This window comes from Zosterops lateralis (genome assembly GCF_965231275.1).
Source record: "Zosterops lateralis genome assembly, chromosome: 9".
NCBI classification, from domain to species: Eukaryota; Metazoa; Chordata; class Aves; order Passeriformes; family Zosteropidae; genus Zosterops; species Zosterops lateralis.
The window spans coordinates 28,254,930-28,280,904 of NC_139769.1; the positions used below are offsets into that span (position 1 = coordinate 28,254,930).

General features: G+C 46.3%; 1 protein-coding gene across 1 annotated transcript in view; it reads right to left on the reverse strand.

Annotated features, from left to right (window-relative positions):
- Nucleotides 1-1,145: 1,145 nt before the first annotated feature.
- The window catches only part of ACBD6 (acyl-CoA binding domain containing 6), a gene marked incomplete at its 5' end in the record, with an annotated part of 81,852 nt that continues 57,022 nt past the window's right edge, over nt 1,146-25,975 (reverse strand). The window contains 2 exons of the mRNA XM_083867079.1: nt 1,146-1,719; nt 5,610-5,640. Coding sequence (XP_083723205.1) covers nt 1,565-1,719; nt 5,610-5,640 — 186 coding nt within the window. The 3' untranslated portion in view covers nt 1,146-1,564. The remainder of the gene's footprint in view (nt 1,720-5,609; nt 5,641-25,975) is intronic.

A 25,975-nucleotide genomic window follows, 5' to 3' on the forward strand; every position in this document is an offset into this window, starting at 1 on the left:
ACCCTTTCTCCCTCACAAAGTCAGTGTGACCCCAGTAACGGGGTTGGCATCTTTGCTTCATCTGCATCCAGATGCAAAAGTTGTGATGAGCCAGCCAGCAGCTGCCCTGGGCAGGGGCAAGGGGAGCAGAAACCATGGGGAGGGACTTGCTTAATATTAATTAATGGAAAAAAACCTGCTCAAGCCATTTTGTCCCCACCAGGGAGCCTGGCCTGTGCTGTGTGTGGTGTGGTGGCTGCTGGAGCCAGCGCAGTGACTTCGTCACGTCAGCGAATGCTGGCAGGAGCCACAGACACTGTGAAGGGCCAAAACCCACGTGTGCCTGCTGCCCAGCCAGCCCTCAGCCAAGGGAATGTTCCCATTTATTTTCCTGAAGCTGGATGTGCTGCAGAACCCAAAGGCAAGGCAGCTTCCTGTCACAGCCACGAAGATTTCCTCTGCTCCCCCCAGGCTGTAAATCTTGTCTGGGAAGAGCAAACTCATGGCAATATCCCGCAGGGAAGCCACGGACTCCTCTTGCCACATACCCACGCAGTGCAGCAGCCTCCCTCCCAGCTGGGAGCTATCCCACAGCACAAACCCACCCACCCCTGGCAGCTCCTGTGGGCCCAGCTGGGATGCTGATGAGGAAGCACTAAACCCCACGATCATCCCACATCACTCCAGCGCTCAGGCATGGCCACAAGGGACATTTTTCCCCCTATCTGGGTACTTGGCCAGCTGAGAAGATCATGAAGTGTCTGAGACAGACACAGAAGAGTGATAGAGTGGGTGCAGGTTTATCTGTGCCCAGCTCTTACCAGACCTCAGTCCTGAAGGAGCCATTCCAGGGATGGGGACACAGCAGGAGGCCCTGGAGCTGCTAAGGGAGGTGGGATTTAAAGCCATTCAATTCAGCGAAGTGGTAAAAGTCCTGTCAGCTTGGAAAGGCAGATTAGCAACGTGTTGTGTGAGAACCAGAGGTACAGACACCTGTATGACCCTGCTGTCTTTGCAGCTCCCCCTCTGCAGGATAAGCAAAACTTCCCAAGGGTTATGGCTGCACTGAGCTGCCTCCCATTCTTATGGCTTCCAAGTCACTCCCTGCAAAAAAACCCCAAACCCAAACAAACACACCGAGGCTTGATCCCAAGACTGTGCTTTTATTTATATTATTTGTTTGGACCCAGGGAAAAAAAACCCCAACAAACCAAAATTCAACCTGAACGGGAGAGATGAGCATCTCACCTGGCCCCGCCTCCCCACAGAGGAGCCGACCGGTCAGCCCACGTTGCTCTGGTGAGACAGCCCATACAGTACTAGTATTCGATACATTAAAATAATACTTGGGGCCTCCTCCAGGCCCTCTCCCCTCCCCCTCCCCCCTCAAATACTGATAAGCGTCAGAGCATGCCAAACTCTGATGCCATCCTGCTCAGGGCATGCGCTCGGCTCTCGTGCTGGAGAGCCCAGCCAGACCCTGTGCTTTAAAAGGTCCCCTCGAAGCCCCAAGGTGTTTGGGGAGGGCAGCAGGGAGGCGGGGGGAAGGGCTGTTATTGCAGAGCATCTCTGTCCCCCCGGGGGGTCAGGGCTGGCTGCTGCTGTGCTGCTGCAGAGCCGAGGTGATGGCTTTGGAGTCCGTCACCTCCTCGGGCAGGCAGCCCTCCTGGTCCCGCAGCCTGGGGTCGGCTCCCGACTGCAGCAGCAGCTCCACGATGTCAAAAAACTCGCAGGTGGCAGCTGGGGGGAGAAAGGGAAGGGTTAGTGTGGGGATGCTGGCCCGAGGTGGTGGTGAGGGGTGTTTTTGGAGCAGTGGCTGTGGCTGGAGGCAGGAAATGCCAGCTCAGCACCTGGCCCGGCACAGCAGAGCTTTGCTGGGGCAGTGCTCAGGATTCAATGTATTGCTTTGGATTTAATAGTGCAAAGGAAGGAGAAAAGGCAGAGTGAGGGCAATGCAAACCCAGAATTCCTGAGGGGGTGCCACTGGTGCAACCAGCACCCGGAGCCCGCAGTGCAGTCAGAGGTGCTGGGAGCCCAGGGATCTGCAGGACATCACCTGGGACACAGAGGGAGCCTGGGCACAGCCTGGCTAAGGCTCCTTCACATCCAGGACTGGAGACTGACCCTGGGAAGGGCCCCCAGAGTGCCACTGCACCCCAAACTGCCACCTGGGCAAGCATTCCCTGCCTGCTTTTGTACCCAGAATTTGTAACACATTCACCATCTCTAACGGCTCTATCAGCCCTCGCCCCTCACCTGCCTCCTGAATCTCTCAGGGAGCAGGCAGCACATCCCAGGCACAACATCTTCAGTACTGCCTTGCTCCTGACTTTGGCCCTTCTCTTTGCACAAAATTCAGGTGATTTATAGCTGCTGGCCACCACTTCTTTGAGCACCAGCTCCAGGCAACTGTGCCTGTAGCCTGGGACAGCTGTTAATGGCACATATTTTACTCTTCACACCTCTACTAGCAACTGTTTTTTCATCCCTCATTTTCTCTGCCAAGATAGAGTCAAGTCTGACCTGAGACTCTTCTCTGTCCTAGGATGTCTTACCCAAGGATACTAAAAAAAAGGGACCAGGAAAATCAGGAAAACACTGAAGAGCTGGACTTGGCTGACATCAGCAGAAGTCCCAGACCCTGGATTTTCCTTTCAGACCCTAGTGAAGCCAAAACCTGCCTTACAAGGCCATGAAGCTGGCAGCTTCCTCTTGCATTGGTAGCAATTGGTTTTAATCATATTTTGGGTGTTTTTATAAAGCAACCGACTGACTCCTTTAGTAATTAGAGTGTCTTTTGCATTACTCTGCAGTCTTCTACTGATCCAAAAGGACAAGCAGTAATGTCTCATTAAAATAAATTCGATGTGTGATTGGAGTTTATATTGAAAAGATAAAAGAGGGATCAAAAAGGGGAAACAGGTTGGTGAGGAAACAGGTGGGGTGTGGGTGAGGCTGAGCTGAATGGAGGCACATCCCTCTGCAGAAAACAGACTTCCAGAGGTGCCAAGGAAGGTGCGGTGGCAGCTTCTGGGGATGGGGAGCTGCTCCCTACAGGAAAAGGTGGCTCACTCGTCCTTGAGCAGGCTGGGGACATCCCCGGGGATGAGCACAGCTGCTGGATTTATCACACCCTGGGACCCTCGATTTGTCAAGGGCCAGAGCGGCAGCCCTGACACTGGCACGGGTGAAGATGAATTTCCATTCAGCGCAGTTCGCCTCCCGACTCCATTAATCCTCAGGGTTCAGATGATGAATTTTTTTTTATTATTTATTTTCCCTCCAGCATCCCCTCCCACTGCCCTGGCAGGGCGCAGACAGAGGCGAACAGATGGTGCTTTGCAGGGAAGCCGGAGCGCCCGGGAGGATACGGAGCCTGCCCACTCCCAGCCACGTGGCCACCGCTGCTCGGAGAAGCCTTGATTTCCTCTGGGACAGGCAGCAGCGATGAGTTCAGTATTCTCACTGGGTGGGTGGGTGGATGGATGGATGGAGAGGAGCCCAGGAGAAGGGGCTGCTCAGCAGGGACACGGTGCACACAGCCATGGGCAGGGCTCTGGTCCCGCTGGCCTCCACTTAACCCCCGATTAAAGCCGGGGTCAGCGCTGATCGGAAGGAGCCGGGATTTATAACCCCCAGCAGGATGCGGTTTGACACCGGCTGTAATCAGGAGAGCTGTCACCACAAGGACAGCTGTCAGGCCACGCCAGCTCATAAAAAGGGATGCAGACACCCTAAAAGCAGGGGCTGCCTTGCTGATGGGATTTAACCCTTCCCTGAGCTCTGTCAACAGCCTCCAACAAAAGGAGAGGCCTTGTGAAGGCACTGCTCTGCTCAGGGATAGTGTCCATGGGAGCTCTCCTGCCTCTCTGCTGCAATTAATGGCTGGGTTGTGAAGTGCTGATCAAAATGGGACTGGGAGGTGACACTGAGTTCCAGTTTCAGGCCAACGGCCACTTGAATCAAACCCGGTCACCCATTTAGGGAGCTGTTTCTAAGCTCAGGGTGATTTATGGCCAGATCAGCAAGAAAGGGAAGGAGGATGTGGCAGTGATGGCCACCAGGAAGAGTGGGCACCCATGGGAACACCATGCCTGTGTGCCAGAGACCCCAGAGAGGCTTCCCAAAGATGATATACAGGGAAGAGAGAGGGAATCATACTCAAAGGGAAGAAAAAAATTCAACATTTAACAAACATTCGGGAAGAAAATCCTGGGAAATTGTCATTATTGAAACACCTGAGCTGGAAGGGTGGATCAGAGAAACCATTTCTGGAATAATGTTCATGATATCAGTTACATTTGCTTGTGTTGAACAAAGTGCCTCAGTCCCCAGCGAGAGGGATCCACCTGCACAGAATTTAAACTCAGGTGATGCATCCACTTTTTCCTTTTATATACTGGGCTTGCTTCTTGAAGCAAGTGCTCTCAGATAACTTACAGGTGTGCTATGCTTTTGCACAATCTATTACAATCTACTGTGCACCCCTCAGTCCTGGAGTTGTAAAAGCATCTTCCCAGGAGAGAGAAAGCCCAGACTATGGAATGGCTTAGGAAGAGAAAGAGGCAATATGGCATTTTAAGTGCTGTCCATGTGTGGACAATGCTGCGCTAAGCAACAGATTCACCATTCCAGTCACACTGACAGGAATTTGAAAAATTGAGTATCCTACAGGAAAGATCCCACAGGGAGAAATCACACATTATTGGAACAACAGTCTCAGTTCAGGGGCCCTGGAATCTCGGAGCTTAGCTCCAGATCCAAACACTGTGCTTTGGACTGATGTCTGCAAAGCAATTTTGCCATCCTGCTAATGTCCTTGTGGAGAGATCAAGAAGAGAGAGAAAGACACAAACACTTCAGAATGACAAGCATGCTCTTAATTACAGTGACAGGCATCAAGAGAGAGTACAGGATAATAACTGGCTATGTCTTAATTTTGGGAAAAAGATTACGATCCAGATTAAATTGATACTTTTTTCCTATTCCCTGCACATCAGCATGGCATGTGTCACTTCAGTCTCTACTTTGCTCATTTGGAGATAGAACAATCTTTCAATTAAATCACGTATCTAATTAGCCTGTAAGGCTAATTGTAGCAGGGACACCAACTGCGACTTGCCTCTACTGATTTTGGTAGTAGAGAAGCTGCTGCTCTCTCAGCTGTGATCAAACAGGTTTGCCACCAGGACACATGAAGGTGGAGGCCACCTCGTTTTTCCCCTTCCCCTGACCTGTGTAACCTGTTAAAACTGGCACAGACCCTCCCTGAAGGCCAAGGGATTTGGCATCTGCTAACCAGAGCCACTCCTGGGTCTGCAGGTGGCACACCAACGTCCTGGAGACACAGAGGTGTACAGGGACACTCTGCATCATTAATTAGGGGAAAAGGGAAAAGGAAGGCTTTAAAGTGACATTTGCAGAGGAGAATGAAGAGAGGGCAGCAATCTTCTCCCAGGGCTCCTACCCCTACCATGCTGTGATTTGCTAGTGGAGTTAGCCACTGGTTAATCAAATCCAGCTTCCTTGCTCATTTTTCTCCTGAAATTTGCTTTCTGTGTATAGAGCATTTACTTCAGCTGCAAATCCATGCTCCTAAGAAGGAACAGCTAAGCTTAGAGGCAGCTTACCATAATGGAGTGCAGTCTGGCCTTCCCCATCCTGAAAAAGAGAGAGAGTTGATTTTAGAGGCATAGGTAACATTGTGGTAATACAAATAAATCTGAGTTTTAAATATATAAGCTGAATCACAGCAATGTTTTAATTGACTAGACAAACAGCCAGGACACCCGGCTACCTGACAGCTGGGATTTGAATCATCATCCACCATCAGTCCCTATTGATGGATAATCAATATCTATCCACCAGTAAGAGTGCGTGGATCACATCACGACGTGAGTCTAATTCAGTTCACACTGTTATCACTTCCAGCACATAAAAATGAAGGATTTCAGTCCTGTGGCCTCACTCTGGGCATCTCACTACTCCTGGTGCTTTAGTGCAAGATGCTGCAGTGCAAACCCAACTACTAGAGAGAAGGGCAAAGGACTGGGACACTCACACAGGTCAATGCACTGCGCTCTTCAGCACAAGGGAGCACTCAGGGGAAAAACACCCAGTTCCTTTCACCTGAAAAAATCTTAGGTCCCTGCCTTCAGAATTTAGGTCTACCCATATGCCCAGGTTAAGTTTTGTCAGGTTAGGAAAGGGCACAATGCTCAGGGATGAGAGCAAGTTGCCAAACTCATCCTTGTGAAACACCTGCAGTGCAAGGGCAAAGCAAACTGCGTGATTTGTAGGTGTTGGCACACAGCTCCCTGTTCCAGCTAACACTTCAGCTGCAATGCTTTGGGACGTGTGTCCCCTTCCCAGACTCCTGTGTCCCCTCCCCAGGGCTCTGCCACAGCTGATGCTTCACATCCAGCACCGCAAACCCAGGCACCTCTCCCTGACACAGCCTCATCCTGCCACCAGAACAGGTGAAATAACAGAAGGAAAGAATTACTGGGCCCTTTGCTTTCACTACCCCAACCAGGATTAGCCTCTAATTCAGTTCTTTGCCTCCTTAATTTATTTGCATCTGTCTATGGAGACTTATGCTTTTAATTACCATCATCTTTGGGATTAAGGTGCAAATTCTACAGTTTGCTGTAGATTCTGGAGGAGGCGAAAGAGAAAAGAACAAAAAACCAGGTAGAAATTCCACTCATAGCTGGAAGTCTTCTGGTTTCCAAGTGTGTTACACTGCTTGATATTAAGCCTGTTGAGCTGAGGAATTAGGAATGACCTGTATTTTGGGGTGGGAGACACCATGCTTTGCTCTGGGACACTGCACCAACACGACAACCACATCAGCAACAGAGATAAAAAGCCCAGATGTAACAGGCATTTACTGCCTAAATACCCTTTTCATGTCTTTTCCAAGCAAAGGCATGGGAGGGTCAGATTTTTCTTTCTTACATCCCATTCATGTCACTCCCAGCAGTGTTTAAGATGCCTCATTTCAGGAGCCTATTTCTGCCCAAACTGTGGGGAGCGTAATGCAAATGGGCGTCATTAGATGGTACCACAAACCAAAGAACTGAGGGAATCACGGAGAGCATCCGTTGATTATTCCACACTAATAAGGTAACCAATGTGAGCCAGGGCCCCTGAGCTCTCCTTAAGCACATGCCTGCTCAGAGGAGTGACAGGGCCAGCACTGACTTCAGCAAAACACGGAGCAGGGCTGGGGAAGGAGAGGCGGGAGGGCTCCAAATGAGTTATTGGAAAGGCAGGATGTCAAATGTGCGGGCTGGGGGATGGGAATCCAGCTCCCCTCTGCATCACCACCTTCAAGACTGCAGCCAACAAAACCCACAGGTAAATGGGACTGGAGCCACGCAGTAGAAACCCCTTCCCACAGAAATGCTTTGGTGCAGAACTCCCTATTAAAACACAGAGGACTGCTCCAGGAATCCTACAGACATTTGTTCCTCTTCCAAAGGCCTGCAGAAAGCACTGCTGTTTCAGCAGCTGGCTGGGGATAACAAGGTTTTTTATTTCTCTTAGATGTACTTCCTGGCATCTGCTGGGCTAAGGAGGGAGTGCAGGTCCCGGCATAGGAAATGCGTCTCTTTAATCCCAGTGTGGTTTTTAAAAAGAACTATTAATCCAATGTTATGCAAACATGGTTTGCACTTTATTTACGCTGCGGATTTTCCCCCTGCTTTGAGCCTGCCCAATGGCCAAATGCTATTTGTTACACTTCTCAGATGCCGTGCTGTTTGCTTCTATTTCCTCCGTGACAAATTTTAATCCAGGTAAATGGAAAAAGCTCTAGTGTGGTCACTCACTAAAGGCCTTGAAAGCCCTCGGGAAGCTGCTGATCTCAATCCCTCTTTGATTTGGCTTTTTGGAGCACTGTAGCTAATTGCAGCCTGATGTACCCTGCTGCTTCAGGTACGGCAACACTGAGCCTTCGGAGCAAAATGGTCACACCTGGAGACTAATCAAAGATGGGCTGTGAAAGTCAGGATTACAGCTCCCTTTGTGGGAATTATGTGAAACAAATATTGCCTGCCAGGCACTGGAAGTGTCTGCTTTGCAATCAAACAGGATGGGCAGAAGAGGAGTGAAGATGAATTGTAGCTGGCCTTGATGCAAGGGGTATTTCCTGATGTGCAACAGAAAGCAGTGGCTTCTTAAGTATCTTAAGGTCCTTTCTAGAGATGTGTCAGTGTTGGGATGGATGATCCCAAACAATGAATGGGCAGGTATAAGCCTCTGTCCTCACCCCATTGGCATCAGCCAGGGACAAGGCATCTGGAGCACATCCTCTGCAGCCGGGAGGAACATGGAGATGCTGGCAGTGATTAGATGGATCCTCTCAGCAGATGGACCAAAGAAAAGGTGCTGAGTAAGGAAGCTGATGTTGGTGAATGGGGAAGAGGAGATAGGCAGCTCTAGGCCAACACTGAGCCAGGATGCCTCAAAGAAGTGCCCTTATATGCTTCTGTATTAGCTGGAAAAACATCAGTCACAGATTAAAAAGGAGGAAACCTGCTCTGATTTGGTGAACTTCAGCACAAGAGAGGGGAAAAGCCAGGCTCAAAGCAGCAATACACTCTCTGTAAAGGCTTGCAAGGCACTGGTAGGCCCTTGTTCCAGACCTCTTTTAGCAATTTTCCATCTGCAAAAAGGAGGAGCTTGTGGAAATGGTAGAACCCACACAGGCAGACAGAAAGTGATTGGGAAGGAAAGAAAGACACTCAGATGTAGGACTGCTCACATTACTGACCAACAACAGATCTGATTCCAAGATTTCCTCTTGCCTCCTAATGTCATGTGCCATCCCTAGTGGCTTCTACAGCCTCCTGGCACATCTGGCCATGTCAGGGTGACAGCCGAGCTGCACGGCCTTTCTGGGAGATGAAAACCCAAATGCCCATGTCTACCAAACCCATCAAAACAAAGATGCTACAAAATCACTGCTACTTCCTACATGCATGGTCTGTGACAGATGTCACTCAATGAAAATCCAACTACCAGTGGATAACTTATTGGATAACAGGATTTTGTTCTGCTCCTGAGAAATTTAAGCAAGAGAAATGGGAGAAGATGGACCGAGCGCAGATGGACCAACTGTCTTATCTGCTAAGTGGTACTATGGCTGCTGCACGTCAATTCTGTCTTATAAATGATGGGATTATATCGGTGTTGCCATCCCATGTTCATTCCTTGGCAATTCGTGTTCCCTGCTTAACCTAACACAAGTTGTGGACTGAAGGGCAGAGACAAGGAAATGGCTTGGCTAAACCCACTGAGTTGCTGTGCACTCTGTAAAGCACAATTGCTGCTGCTTTGCCATTTCGAGTAGACTTTGACTGGCCAGTGACTGTGCTTTCATGGGACACTTTTAAAAGCAGTGCTGTACGAACACTGATAGCTCAGAGCTGCTTCATTCACTCTCCAGGCTGTGTGCAGTGGGAGGGTGGCCTGGAGGGAGACACCGCCTCTTCCTCCATCTCACCTGTTTCCTTTAGCACCGATGAAGAAAGAGGAAAAATAAAATCCATGCTGGTTACCTGGATGAGCTTTGGTCCAGCCTGACCCCATACCAGTGATGAAGCTGGGGCTGGACCCTCCACACCAGCACCAGGGTTTGTAGGGCCCTTGAGTGCTGCTCCACACCTAGACCTGACCTCGATGCCTTCAATCACCTCCCTAAGCACAGACACCGTGAGTGTGAAAAGCACAGCAGGAAACCTCTACACTAACCTTGCCCTTTCGAGGGGTGGCACATGTGCTCTTTATTTTACGAGCACAATTTTTATTTTTTCCCCATATCACTTCTTCTTTTTGCTCATTTGTGGCACCTTTTAAGGTGCAAGGCTCGTTCCCATTGACAAACTCCGAATGCTGGCAGGGATCGCAGGAGATAAGAACGATGAGGTGATAAGAGTGTTTAACAGCACTGGGTCCTGGGCAGCATGATGGGCCAGAGGGAAGATAAATATTTACACTACATCTTTAGAAGGTGAGTGAATAAAAAGGGCCAGAATAATACAGACTCTGAACAAGCACCGGTGCTTAGGAGCTGTAATATAAATCTCTGCAGCCTCACGACACATACTCACTCAAGCCAGGGAGATGAAAAATAGCAAGAAAATACTTCCCTCCACTTTTAAAAAGGTTTTTATTTCTCATTTATTTCTACTTTAGACTTCAACTTTTCAACAATTTACTTTAGCCTCATCATCATCTTATTCTCTCTCTGAAATTTTCTCTCCAAGAAGACTGAGGGTAAGGCTACAGCCCAACACACCAGAATTTACATGCTAATACCCACCAGTACTAAAACCAGGCAATAGGGGCTAATATAACCAGCCTGAACTCCATCAGATGATTCAGCAGGAGATATCTCCATGTGCATCCTTGGTCCCAACTTCAAGGCAACTCAGGCAGTTCCCAAGGACAAACACCATGTGACCAAGGATACAGAGCAACCTCTGCTAGAAGCAAAACCAAAAAGCACGCACTGGTAATGAACAGCTGTTTTTTAGGGGTTGCAAATAACCCAGGCTGACCAGTGCAGGCCATCCTCTTAAGTTTGGTTCCTCAGTTAGCTCTCCCACCTCCCCTGTGTGTGTACAGGTTTGGCAGGGATCCCTTTCTCTCTGAGCTGTCCCTCTCCAAGAGCTCTCAGCTCTCTCCTCTGCTGACTTCCTCCCATTCTGACCATTTCCTGCTCTGTGCCAGGCAGATATCCCCGAGGATGGAAGGTGCTAGACAGATTTTTATCATCACCTTTTGGGCCCTTCTCCAGAGCCTACTGCCAGGCTATCATTTGGCCTATCTTCTAAGTGCCTCACAGATAAATTAGATCTGCATAGAGAAGCAATTATTACATTTCTAATGGCATGAACCCTTACAGCACAATCTGCTACTGAAAGGCAAAGAAAATTGCATTAGCTTTTGTTTGATTCAAAATTATGATCAAGGGAAGAGGGATGTTGAAGCCCTTTAAAGCCAAGCCTCTGAGCTGGGGATTTTTCTGTCTGGGGACCTCCCTGCTTGTATTCACTGCTGGAGCTCATACTCGTGGTTCATTTAGGAGCACTAATTTGGAGAAGCCTCTGCTCACAAAGCTGCTGCTAAAAGCAGATCTAAGAAAGCTCAGAGGGAAGAGGATGCCCAGGCACCACCACTGGCTTCCTCCTGAAGCCTGCATCTACTAATGCTCCCAAAGGCCCCCAGCCCGAGGAGTTCAGTGTGCCAGGGTTACACTAATCCCTCATCGCCCTAGTTTCTAACTGGTGCTGTACCTAAATTTCCAAGTGCAATTTCAATGGGATTTATCACATCTACTATGATCAGCATGTAGTGCTGCTGGCACAGATACAGGCTCTCAATATCTCACCGCAGACATGGCTGTCATTAATTGCAGAACAAACTGATTTCTGAACCCAAGCAGCAGCTCATGCAGCAACACTGGAACTCTCAGGGATGTTTTGCTGTTGAGCATTTTCAAGCCATTTTGTAGCCAGCACTCTGTGCCCAGCTGTGTATTTGGACATATTTATAGGTTATCCAAACACTCTTTGCTGCTGCCTGTTACTTTCAGCACCAGGCATCTTGCTGCTCATCAAACAAGTGTGTTGGTGCAATAGAAAAGCTGCCAGGTAGCTGCAGGGATCAAAAATGTGTGTGGAGAAGTCAGTGCCTAAAGCTGTAGCAAGTGTCACGGCGCTGTGGCTGAGCCAGCCCCCTACAATCCATGCAAATGCCATCCCAAGCTATGGGCAGGATGATATTCCAAAGGGCAGGATGCTAAAACTTCCCTTCTCAGGGCGCTTCCCTGCCCCCTCCCTGCATAAAAGTTAGTGCTCCTATACTGCTTTATCACTTTAGCATGGCTGAGGCAGATACCTGCTTATTTAAGGGGCAGGATAAATGGGCTGAGACAGCTTTCCCATCCCCAATTCACTAGGGAACGCTTGGAAATTCCACCTGACACCGGGACCGCTCTGTGCTCTTAAACAATCTCCCGTCTGATCCGATTGTTCCCCAGTGGGGAGGCAGGCTGCAGCTAGCTCAAGAGTCATTGATTGGATTAACAGCCTAATTCCCAACAGATGAATAGAATACTGATGTCTTGTCAGCCCACATCATAGAAGGAAAACACAATCTGCTTCTACAGCCCCGAAATTTAACCCTTTACTTCCCTGCTCCCCCCTCCTCGGGGCTGGATGCAGTGTCCAGCACTTTCAGCTGGAGATCCTATCTATTTGAATGAGAAAAGGTTTACTAACCTTCGGGACTTTCCCTAATCATCGACATGCCATGGGATCACATGGTATTTTCTGTAAGAAACCCTCTTTTTCACCCTTTTCACACAGAAGAGATTCATACCAAGGACCGTCATTATTTTTTCTTCTCTCTTTTCCCACCTGCCAATACAGGGAATGCTGTATGCTTCACAGTAAGCTGCTGAAAATTCATCAGCTTAGTGATACTGATCCTGAAATATACAGATATTGAACGTTTTCCCAGTCTTATCATTTGATCAGGAGGATGGATCTGCCTGAAAAGGAACACCCAGCTTGTGCTGCAGGAGAGGCATCCCTGCAATGCCCTCTCCCTCCAGCAGCTCTTGGCAAGCCGTGGGGCAGGGGAATGAAGCTGGGCACATCATTTGCTCTTGGAGAGCTCCCGTTCTCCACCTCCTAATGGAGACACTAATGTTTTCTTACCTCATAGAAAGACTGTGATAAGAAATTAATTGCTATTGGTCAAATGTTCACTACCACAGAAGCAGGACTGTGTGCATATTAAAGAGATTCTCCAAGAACAAAATTTATTTATGGACTCCTTGGTACTGTCTGCATTTATTTCCTTGTTCAGGAGACAAGAATAAATAAAAATCATCAGATTTTAAGGAATTCATTCAAAATTACTCTATTCTTTTCTCAGATCACTGGGGTCCATAATGCTGTGAGGTTTTTTCGCTTCCAACACTCACTTTCTATGCTTGCATTTACAGAACAGGCAGGTATGTGAGGCTGTTACTGTGAGGGTGGGGAGGCCCTGGCACAGCTTTCCCAGAAAAGCTGTGGCTGCCCCATCCCTGAAAGTGTCCAAGGCTGGGCTGGATGGGGCTCCAAGCAAATTGGTCTAGTGGGAGGTGTCCTCGCCCATAGCTGGGGGTTGGATCTGTATGGTCTTTAAAGTCCCTTCCAACCCAAACCATTCTAAGATTCTATATACTTTTGAAGATTGCAAGGTGTGCATCACCCATTGTAAGCCAGGTTGTGCTGTGAAGCAGAAATAAGGCATTTCCAGTTTTATTTGGGTTTTGAAGCCCCCATGCAGAGTGGAAACACTCCATCACTCCTGTACTCTAACAAACTAATTAGCCCAGCACTAACATGACTAATGGGAAAGTATGAAAGGATGGAAGTGCAGACCCTTTTTTCTCCCCTTCTATAAACAATACGTGCTAGTCACACCAGTTTTCTAGACTACAGGGTCTCATAACATTATTATGCATATAATAAACTTGCTAGGAGACTGAATGAAGGAAACAGTTCTTCCCTCTCCTGACTTCCAGTACATCAGTCCTGTCTTCAGAGAGACAGGGGGTCTCCGTGCTCACATCATGGGCAGGGGGGAGGCATTAATGACAGAGCTGCCCTAATCAAAATAATTAGCCAGAGACATGTCATTGACTCAAACAATTCAATTAATGCCTTATTAGTATTTTAAAGTGGTTCAAATTATTAGCTCTTTTTACAATTTGAAACCATAATGTTTAATTTTCATTCTAGATGTGAATTGTTCCAGAATGGCAATAAACAAATAAATCCAAGGAGCCCTGTCCAGTGCAGCCCCTGTCCTGCAATACAGGTGCATTGTATATTCACGAATCCAGGTTAAGGATGGGGACTGGGGCAGTTGTGCCCTGGAACTAGCAGACTGCAGGTTTTATAAATACATACAGAAATAATTAAAATCTAAGGGGTTTAGAAGGGTTAATCTCCTTTAAATAATCTCTGCCACAAAGCCTGTAAAGTCACTGCTGGCACGATGCCCATGTGGGACCGGCTGTCGGATATCAGGACAGCACGTGTGGATGGGAGCAGGGAGATTAGGAGGCAGCCCATCAATGCTGCTGCCCCTCAGATGGCTGCCCTGGGCACTGCCCAGGGGCTGGAAACACCATGGCAGGGCTGGATCCAGAGCCAGCAGCAAGTCAACATGCCACTTGCTCTACCTGATTAAAGAGAAGGAAGTTTGACTAGGTTGCTAAATTTAGCAGGCTGGACAGGAGACAGCCAAGAGTGTTGCTGCCACTGCTTGGTTCAGCCCCTGCTGACTGCAAGGCAAATGCTGCCTGATATTTATTTAAAGGGATTCAGGGCTTGGAAGTAACAACCCCTTTTCCTTTGCAGGCTTGTACCTAAAGCTCTGCATGACGGAAAAGATGTTGCACTTTTAACTGTCGCCTATAATGGCTCAGAGCTGCCACTCTGCCTTTCCACATGTCCTCTTTGTAGAAACCGTCATTGAAAGCCAACGACTGAGTGACCATGAGAAAGAAATCCAGAAGAAAGCAGAGAAACCACTCCTGTGTGGGCTAAAGCAGTGCCTGTCCCGAACCCATGAGTTTGATTCCCTTGATTTGGGCAAAGGCAGGCTCAGCTGGAATGCTCAGGAATGCCATGGCACAGCTGGAGCAGTGTCAGGGAGGCTGGGACGACAAGCATGGCTGCAATAAAAGCCAAGTCACAGTGTGTTGCAGGAGGAGCAGAGGTGCTGCTAACAGCCCAGGGAGCTCCTTCTCCTTCAAGTCAGTGAGGATAAAGACTTGGGAGACTCTTTTGGTCCCATAAACCTTCCTCGGCTTGGTGTGCAAAATCAGCACTTTCCACACTGAGACATTCTGAAGCATCCTCTGAACTCATTAGATGAGATCTGGATTTTTTATTAAGCCAAGCTTGAGAAAGCCTGGGCTAGCAGGGAAGCTGAGTTCCAGTGGCACACAGCCCTCAGCATGAAAGGCACATTTTTTCTCTTCTCCTTTAGTGCCAGGAACCTTGCTCAGACATCTCAAAGCACCTGAGGATAGTGCTGTGCCCTGCAGCTTCCAGCCAGCCTTTCTTTTCCAAGCACGCCTGTTTCTTAAGGATGATGACTCCTCTATGTGGCTAATCTGGAATTAGACAGGACGTTTGCACACTCACAGCCGTCTGCCAGAGGGGGAAGGCATCAGAGCCTGGATCCTGCCCCAAAGTGGACCACTGCCAGGGAGAAGCCAACTGCATGTGTTGACTTAAGAAGCTCCCATCTCATCACCTCAAAGGGTTGCTGTTTTTGTGACATCCAGCAGCCTTTTAGCAGCCTCTGTGAATTGTATTAGTAGCTGATTTACCATTTGTTATTTTATAAGGCACGAAGCTGCTCTTTCATTTGCTCATACACCACCAAGTACAACTACACATCAGACTCTGAAAACCCAGTCTGTGATCACTGGGGCTATTTCCTGGTGGAAAAAAAGGAGGAATAAATAGTGAGGGAAAAGGTGTATTGGTATGGCTTATTCACAGACAGTCAGGTTTCCAAACAGCTATTAATGAAGTGCTACTACTAAAGAAAGAAAAAGGAAAAATGTCTGGAGAAAACTGCCTCAGGACATCAAGCTGTATCAGTAACTGGGATTTCTCGATGGAGCCACAGTGCTATTAAAATACAGCTGAACTAAGTACTTGCAGTTTGGTCTGTCATTAGGTATTTAGTGAGATGCAAAATTGATCTTCACTTTAAAGGGCTCTTTCAAAGTCTAAAGGCTTTGCTCTCTCCTTGTGCTGTATAATAGAGGTATTCCTAATGAAATTCAGCAGGAACTGGAGGCAACCAGGGAAAACTGCAGCCAACTTTATAACAGACAGATTTATGTTCACGGGTGTCCTGCTCTTGGAATGAGTTATTCTGCACAGGGCAGGGATAACAGGTTCTCCATTCATGGGTTGTACAAGCGTGGCAGAAGGTCAAGTTCCCTGGTGGTGCTTGGTCTGAGGCAGCCGTCACATCTGGGGCTGGGCTGAGCAGCTCCATCCCATTTCCTGCTAAAGCAGCCCAGGGAGCCTGCAGGGAGCAGCTGGGGCTAGAGCTGGGCCCGCCCCACTGGAGCAGATGGCAGGTGCTGGTGGTGGCAGCCGACGTGGGGCAGTGCTGAACCAGTGACCTGGAGGTGAAAGGCTCCATATCTCCCATTATCAATCCCCTGAGCCCCCTCCCAAGTAAGTGTTGATACATTAATCTTTCTGACTGATGGAAACAAACTGCAAATATAACATTCCACAGGGGAATATTTATTTATATTGAGCCCAAATCACGCTTAAAAACATAAAGTTACAGGCAGGCTTAGGTTTCAGGCTTCCATCAGAAACCTTCCCAGTTAATGCCACCCTTTTTCCCTTCCAAGTACCAAATTTAAAGGATGCATCATCACACATTAGTCTGAGCTCAGCCCCAGTGTGGATGGCTGCAGTAAATAATGAACTGGTGTTTGTGTTTCCTGCCGTGCATGCTGTCCTCCTAAACAGTTTAATAACAAAGGAGTGTATTTCCAAGCACTGCTGGAGTACCTCGATGAAGCATGTGGTGTAGGATAAATGCCTCCACATCAGGACACTTCTCAAAGCCATCAGGCAGAGGGGTCAGTCTGTTGTGAGTTTTTTAAAAACTGCACAAGCTAATGCTTTAAGAGTGTCTTGATGGAATCAGGGAAATTGGATTGTCCCCCCATTTGCTGGCCTAAAACAAGCCTTTTTTTTATTTATCCCATTAGAGGAACACAAGAGAAACCTTTTAAATGTCACTAAAATTTTCCCTGCATTGCAAAACCCAGTGAAAAGGGTTTTAATTTTCCCTGAGACCTCTTAAGTAATGCAGTATGTCAAGATTTAATACCTTGTGTGTAGGGGATTGTCTGTATTCTGTGCTGTTTCACCAGGGTGACTCCATAGGGTCGGTCCTGGTCACTGGATTTGGTCCCTGTCAGCACTGAGCTGCTCAAACAGCCCACACCACTTCAGATCAGGTCTGCTGAACAAACAGGCAAGTGAAAACGAGATGAGCTGCAGCTTTCCCTAGACCAGTCTGGGACTACAAAAATTTAGCAGTGTTGCTTGCTCTCCAGTGATTTTGTTCTGTGGGTTGAGAGCCCCAGGTTTTGGGAAAGCCTGCCATTTTCAGGATTTATGAACTTATTTATAGGAGAATTAGGGAGAATTGTCAAGAAGCACTTTTGTACATAAGGCTCCACATTCCCTTGGGATATTTAGTAAGGCAAAAAGGGCAATATCAGAAGCAGAGCCCAGGATTGTAAACTGGCAGTGCAAAACACACTAAAGCACACTGGCTAAAGATGGCAACAGGATCACAAAGCCTTTGAAGGCTGGGTTGGTGCCCACTCCAACCTTGCTGTCCCAAGGGCTGAGGGCATTAATGCCAAAACAGCTTCTCAGGGCCCCGTGGAGCTCATCCCACTTGTGAGCCAGTCTGGGACTATGGGTGATCTGACCTCCCAAAGTAATCCCAACTAGGAACATTAGCTACTAAAATACACCATTATTTTGCTCCTGTGGGATATGAGAGTTCTCTATCCATGCTGTCCATGTTTCTTTTTGCAGACAGTGAACATGTCATACCACAGTGGAAGAGGACCTGCGATGGCAAATCATTTTGGGCTGAGTGTGTAATTCACCCCAAGTCTGGTTTTGCAGAGAAAAGAGGAACTAGAGGGCAATGAGCATCCAAGGTAGGGTATGTGAGTCTCCAGTCTCTTGTCCCTGAATTCACACAGGCGCACTGAGAGCTGGGAAAGGTGCAGAAGAGGAGGCACATCCCAGCCTCTCAAAAAGTCCCAATAAAACCCAGCCCTGACACCAAGACATTGCCTACTGATCTTCCCTGTAGGACTGCATAATCTATTTTACAAAATGTCAAAATCCAGCATCAAAATTGAAAAAATGGGGTAGGGGAAAAAAGAAAAAAAAATCAGACTGGCTGGTTATTGGACCAGGGGCTGTGTTAAAAGGATCAGGAGGTGGTGGGCCAAGCGATGGGGGAGGGAATGGGATAAAGTAGTGGGTCTAATCAAATCAGTTTAAAAAGCTGCAGCCTCTCCGAGTTAACCTTGCCAATCAGGGAGCGAGCGGGAGCATGTCTGCGCACATTAAAGCGGGAGCGCGTCCTTGAACCCGCCGCGTTCCCCGTCCTCCCCCGCAGCCCGGGCACCCCGCACCCTCCAGCACAAAAACCCAGGATTAGGCTCCTTCCTCAGCCTCGCTCAAGTGGAAGTCAGCACGGCAAAGGCAGCTCGGATGCTTCCCTGTGATTAGAGGTGAGCCCGCGGGATTAAGCCGACAAGAGTTGGAGAAATGGTAAAAAACAAACAGACCAAAAAAGGCAGGGAACAAAAGGAGAAGCCCTCCCATTGACAAATGCTGTTGCATCGAGCCTGGCAGCTGTGAGAGGCATTACTAACCTTTGCTAATGACTAAGGGCACTGAAGTCACTTTAAAATAAATATTCACTAGGAATTACACGGGTAATCTAAAGGGATTATCCTGCCGCCTTAACAGGTCCACAACCTAAACATTAAATGGTCTACAGAAGTGTTTGCATTAATTTTGACCCAAATCAACCCTTCTGCTAAAAGCTTTGGAAAGCCAGATTCAATTTTGGAAACCACGTGTCTGCTGTGAGTTAGTGTTCTTAGGAATTCCTCCAGATCCTCTGTTTTCTGAAGGAAAAACAGGGCTGAGCTCTTGGAAGCCGGGAGCCTGCCAGCAGCCAGGGAAAAGCTTTAGCAGAAACACTCAGAACATGAAGCAGCAAGCACAAATCCAGTCTGCCACATTATCCAGTCCCTGTGGTAAAAGTATTTGTGTTCAGAGTTCTGCCTTCCCTGGGGAGACAGGGAATGGCAACATGGGGAGAAGGAGCTCTGCTAGAGAGAACGGGACAAACCCCGTGCCTCAGTTTCCTCGCCTGTAAAATGTCATTCCAGCCGGGGCACTTGTCCCTGTGCTCAGACTCCTGGAGGGCAATTTCAGCTGGATCAGGGCTGTGTGTTTGAGTGAGGCTCAGCAGCTCGTTCTCAGGCAGGTCAGAGAGCAGGAGTTGAGCCAGAGAGGCTGAATGATGAGCTGAAAGCAGCTCCTGAGTATCAGGTAAAGCTCCTGAGAATAACTTCACTGTCTGTACCTGAAAAAAGTACAATCTAAAACCACACAGATGCCTTAAAGCCACTATTCACAATGCCTAAATTGCATTTGAATCTAAAGATCCTATCAGACAGAAAGAGGGAATAAATAGAAGTACATCAATGCTTCCTTCCAGCAGGCATTTCACACCCAGACCTGAATAAAGGACTCAGTGTCTTCCTCATAGTCTTGTAGAAAATTAGGAAAGTGAGAGACAAGATCAGGATGCTTGAAGCACAAAAATATGCTACATGAATGGATCTGAAGTCCTTGGAGTCCTTTTGGGTCCTCTGCACAACACAGGGTAAAGAAGAGTCAAACACAATGGGAAGGCAGCAGGGAAAGCAGTCCAGAAAAATCTCAAATTTTAAAAAGCTCACTATTACTGATGGAGGGAAGAAAAATATGCACAACTTTAATATTTTCTAAAGACTTCCCCCCCCCGCCCCGTAGGTTAGAAAAAGCCATGAGAGTCTAACCTGGTTAACCTGGTAAAACCTAATTTCACAGGAAATCTTTGAAAGCCTTGGAAATATGAGTGGAAGTGCTGTTTGAAGGTAGTGTGGAAGAGTGCTCTAACAGCAGTATTTTAACCCAAATGCCAGGCAAACAGTAAGAGCAGGTGAAGCCAGTTTTACACACCTTCAAATGAAAAATCATCTCACTAGATGAGATTTCTTCCCTCTGAAATACATATTTTTAGGAACTCCTGAACATATACTAGAAAAAAAAATAACAGATAAAAACAACTTCTGTCTTTAAAGGAGATGAATTCTCCCCCTTACTTTTTAAATAAACAATAGCCTCAAAGTTTTCTTTATGTGCCATGAACAAATGATAAAGGGGAATAGATCATCACCCTTCTCACTAAGGAGACCTGAAGCCTTAAATAGGGATCCAGAGTACCTGCAGAGCATTGCAGGCTTAAAACTGTCAGGAATCACATTCAGGTGTCTGTGAACAGGGAACACCTGTGGGACTGGCCAATATTTACTGGTTTGTGCTGCAGCCTCCAAGGATGTGAGAGGAAGGGGAGATGTTTTAGCAGTCAGTCACTTCTGCTGTAGCCTTCCTCAAAGGAACAGGAAGGCTCCTAGCCATGTTAAATATGGATATTCAACTATCAGCTGATTCTAGAAAAGCTCCATCAGAAAGCCATCAATCAGTCCAGGAAAACTCACCCTACTGCACATCCTGGGCATGCCAAAAAGCCTGCCAGGACCTAAAGCAGGCTGGAAATGATGGCTCAAGAGCTTCAGTTTGTACTGAACGCAGCAGCCCTGAACACCTAATTCCATCTACCAAGAGTTTATGCAAATAAAGCCCTTCTGTGGGCTGCATCAATGTCTGATGCCTAATGCCTACTAAATTTGGATCTACAAACGCCCTGATCACTGTATTTCTCTGGGCTGATAGAGGCAACAAGGTTGGGAAAAGCTGGCCAATATCTGGAAACAAGGTTTTCCTCCCAGGACACCCAAGGCTTCCTAAGGAAAATGGGCAATTATTGACTTTGACTACTCTCTCTCAGGAAACCTTTTTTGCAGAACTTCAAGTCCTGTAAGTAGGACTTCTAGTTCCCACACTCCTTTTGCTATTCTGTTAATTGTTCCGCAAAACTTCCCCCACATCTAGTGACCCTGTGAAGGGAGAAGTCCCCAAGTCCCTGTGATTTTTTTATGCAGTTGTAGCTCTCATCGAAGCAACTGTGCAACAGCATAAAATTCAAAGATAGACAGCTTCCCTGGGTGGCTTTTCACACCTTGAGTGCTCAGGAGACAATACCCTTCTCTGAGAGGAGGCACAGTACTGGGGAGAGATGGTACATATTAATTTCTAAAAGAGGATTTTAATCATGCAACGTCCTCTGCAGTTGCACAGAATTTAATCTCATTGCTGACAGTGGGTGATGGGGGAGCATGTTAAGTGGAAAAGTTGTATTCAAGACCTTCTTGCAGATATGTGCTACAGGCAGTCCCTTGGGAGGGAGAAAATGACCCAAACCTGTCTCTGTGGCTGCTGACCACCCTGGCCTGGGCCTCACCCACTCAGAGAGCAGAAATGCAGGCGCGTTCCTGAAGTTCTGCACAAGGTTCAAGTACACGTGGTAATACAGTTAGCATTTATCAAGCCTTCCTTTACAAATATTGATTTATTAATCCAGGCAAGACCCAGGCATATATACACATACTATTCCCATGTTGGTTACAGAGACTGAGACACACAAAAAACCTCCACTGTCTGACTTGCTCAAGGTCAAATGAGGAAAAGTGCCCACAGCCAGGATTAGTTTTGGGATGCTGAGCTCTCAGAGCTGTGCTGTGACTGTCAGGACACACTGTCCTTTCCCACACTAACTCTCCCCTCTTCTAAGATACGGCTTCACTTGAATCTACATTTAAGGACACTTTTACTTTCACTGTGTGATATGGGAAGGAAACACTGAAGTTGAAAACCATAAGCTGAGAACTCAAGACTCTCCGAGCTGCTACAGGGAGCCACCATGGGCTGACACCTGGTTTTGCACAGTTATCTTCAGTCTTCTTCCTCCTCTGTTTGCAGGCAGCTTAACCACTCCTGGTCAATGAAACAATTAAGTGTTAAAGAAAAAAATCCCAAAGAAATTAATATAATTTGTTTCACCAGTTTCTAATGGGACCTTAAAGTTTATATAAGAAGTTGTACTTGGAATCATGAAACAATTCATTTTTAGAAGCTTCCATGAGAGCAAAGAATGTTGGTGACAACCAATGCCTAGGATGGGTGAGATCCAATGCTTTTTTGCCTCCCTAAAATAAAAAATACTTCCCTAATAGATTCAAAGTTAAGACACCCTAACTGATGACCCAACAGAATACAATTCCATAAAATCCATACATTCAGTGAAAAAGGATGTGTGTTTTCAAGCAGCACATATTTGACAGCTACTTTCTAAAGCAAGTCAAACTACTGACCAGGTAAGTCACCCTAAGCATCCTTTTGAGGTATTAGATCAACTTTGGACTCCTAATGGATACAAATTAAATATGAGACAACAACAGATCTACAAGCTTTAAAATGCTGAGGAATTGGAAAGAATGACCATATGCTTTTGTATACAACAGCCTGGCCTGCAGCATGGGAGGTAAAAAGGTAAAACATCTGAGTGATAAATACAGACTGAATCTGAAGGAATGGCTTTTAGAAGACAAGGAGTTAGGAGAACCCTGCAGAACCCTGCAGGAAAATCATGACAAAGCTCTAGGCACAATTCCCTGTGATTTATGCTGCTGAATGCACGGGATGTTCTGTCCACTCTCAGCTGGCCTGGAACACAGAAGTGTTGCTGCTCAGGAAGCCAAAGTCGAGCCCAAAGTCTCAGGGTAGACAACAGACAGCATGAAAAAAGAGGATACAGCTTTATCCAACACTGAATGGTTAATGACAGAATTAAGGCCTATGTTTGGTCCTCATCTTTCTCCAGTTGCTCCTTGCTTTTCCTCCTGAAATCCCTGGTTTTTGTTAACAAAACCTGAGGAAAGTTGATTACCTGAATGTGCCAGACATTGTCTCCTTTAAGTAGTATGTAATTCATAAATACAAAGAAAATTCTATTTAGTGTTTCCTTTCAAAACCAAACACACCATACTTACAATAGTGATTTTAATTTATTTTTAAGAAGCATTTAAAAATTTCCTTGTAAAGGTTTTTTTAAAATGAAATTCTAATTCCAATTAGATGTACTTGGGCACAAGACAAACCAAAAAACCTAATAGTCTAACAGAAGAAATGTCTCATTTGCTGTTTTCTATCCTGATTCAAATATAAAAATTAAGAATTTTAATAGACTAGCTTAAATGACATAATTAAGCAAAGATGGGCAGACATTGTGTACCTGATTAGCAAAGAAGAATTAAATTCACTATAAAGGCTATATTTAGCTGCAAATGAACGTATTTTAATGACTACTAACCAATGAAAATCAACCTTTCCTTAGAAAAATAAGTAAGAACTAGATATAAATTGATTATTAAATCAATTAAGTCAATCTTAACCTGTCAGAATCTCCCTCATTAGAGTCACTGTTGGATGCAAAGCTGCTGCTCTTTGGTATGGCCACCCAGGCAAACACAAAATGACCCACTGCCAAAGGTACAATGATACACAGCACCTCCCCAGCACCTCCACCCCAAAGTACACCACAGGCTCTCAAACTAAGCATATCCACTAATGCATGGAACCCATTAATTTGTCCTATTTTCCTCTATTAAACAAACAGAAAAAAAACCCCCAAAACAAAACAAAAGTGGGTCCCTGTAAGAGCCTGAACCATTTTGAGAATCTGGTGAAGCCTGACTGACTTTCATTTCTTAAGAAAAAAATAAAAAATGTACTTAAATGTAAAGCAACTGGTTGCAGCATTGTGGGATTAGTTGGATGAATCCTTCTGTGGATATAATCAGCTTAATGGCAACAAAGATCACAGTGCAGTTAGTGCAGCTGTGACACTCAGAGCATTTCACCGAAGGGGAAGGTTTGCACCAGGCAGGAACAGTCCCTTTTTATTTCCAGCCTTTTTTATTTCCAGCCTCTTTCCCTCCCTCCCTCTCTCTCTCTCCCTCTCTCTGCAGTCAACATCCCATCAGGTCCATTAGCATGAAAGAATTAAGGAGGGAAATGGGTAGGGTGGAGCAATTTACGTCTGTGGGTCAGCATACTTACACAGCGTCATATAACTCAATTAAATGGACAAATAAAGTGGTGCTAGTTGTTTTCCAAACTCAGGTTAATTTTAACTTAATTCCCACACTGCTGTGGGCCAAAGGGCTGTCTGAGGCTGCCTTACACACGGCTAAATGGCCAGCTGTCTGTTACGGAACAGAATGCTGTAGGGGTCCTGCTCTTCTCTTAGGATGCTCTTAAGAGCATCCTTACTCTCAGGATATTCTTACTATCCTCATCTTCCCACAAAAAAACCTGAACTTCAGACTAAAACTGAAGATTTGATTCCCCTAATTACAGCTCTATTTGCACTGGCAAATTAATTGCTTTATATTATATTTTCTTTCACTGTTATATTGCAAAAACATCCTGAACAGTAGAACATAATGGGTGGGAGATTTTAGCTTGTCCTGTAAGAAATTAAGAAATGCTATTTTCTAGACTTCTTAAATTAAGACTTCCATCATTCAACCCACTGATCTACCTAGCACAGACAGTGTTAACACAAAAAAGAAACAACTAAATCCTAATTTATTAACTAATAACTATTCTCTTTCTGGGTTTTGGTTCCTCTGGGAAAAATCCCCTGAGATGCAGGTGAATGCATTAATGACTGAAAACAGCTGAGGATAAATACAGAAGACCCATAAAACTCTATTATATGGAGGAAACTGATGGATATGTTGCTAAGCAGGAACAGTTTAGGAACAAGGTGATTGCTGTAGAGCTTGTTAAGGTCTTCCCTCTCTGCTGGTACCACTCAGGCCCGTGCAGTTGCACTATGGAACAAGACCTGTGAAGAAGAACTAATTTCCATTTGCAGAATAAAGACCTTTTTCAGTATCACAATGTTTTGAAGCCCTTAAAATAAATCAGTGCTTGAAGATCCACTGCACTTTCCATAAATAATGGAAGTGTTCCTCCACTGCCTCGGCCAAAATTTCCTGTCTCCAAAACGTCAGAGCAACACCCCGCTGTCAACCTCCCCACCAGGAATACTTGCACTTCAGCACTTCTGCCTGGATATAATTTGTAAAGTGCTAGGCACATAAGCACGCTCTGAACTGGGAAATGTTCCTGACAGACTACCTGGCACGAAGCTTTCAAGCCCACCAGGAATGTCGGGAGGCCAGATCTGCACGTGTCAAGTCCATCACCTTTGGAGGCTTTCAAAGTTTTGCTTTTTGTGATGCTACAAAATGCATCTCCAGAGCCATTATATGAATTAGTTGGAAAGGGGTAGGAGGGAAGGAGGAGTAGCTAAGAACAGCAATACACCCTGTGAGGACATTTAGAAGCATCTGGCTCGGAGATATTAAGAAAGGAAGGAAAAATTAATCATGCCGACTGGGAAAAAAAGCCTGGCATCAGCACAGCCACCTTGTCATAAGGCAGATATTAATAATGTGAACCCTCAGGGGACATTTAGACATCTGAAAGATCCACTTGTTGAATCTCACTGAGCAGGCAGGTTTAACTGATGTCTCTTTGAAACCTTCTGAATCTTATGCTAAAACACTGCTTAGTATTTTTGTTTTAGCAGAAAAGAACCCTCAGTGCTAAAGATCAGATATTTCCTGAATTCCTCTCTTTTTCCTAAATGGTATCAAAGACACAACACCTAACATTTGGTAGATCTGTAGGTCAGCTGCCCAGTAGCTACAAAGAACATGGGAGAGAAATGGAGGTGAAAATTGGCTGAGTGTTTTGAAAAGAGAAGAAGCAAAAAGGCTCTTGCTGGAACAGGATAAACCACACCTGGCCAGGACACCACATCTTAGATATTGGATTAGATTAGGGTTAGAGCAGGATATAAATTAGTGGCAGTAACAATAACTAGAATTCACATTTTCAAGAGAATTTATTAAGCCAACAAAACATGGTGAAATCCTCCTTTTTAATGCCTTGTGACTTCTCCACAGCAGTGTTTCCTGAAAGCCAACATGATAAAAGAACCACTGCTCTGCCCAGATTTGGGAAATGAGGAGTGTTGCTAAAAGCACAGCGGCACTCCCAAAATTGTATTTCTCATTTCTTGGACC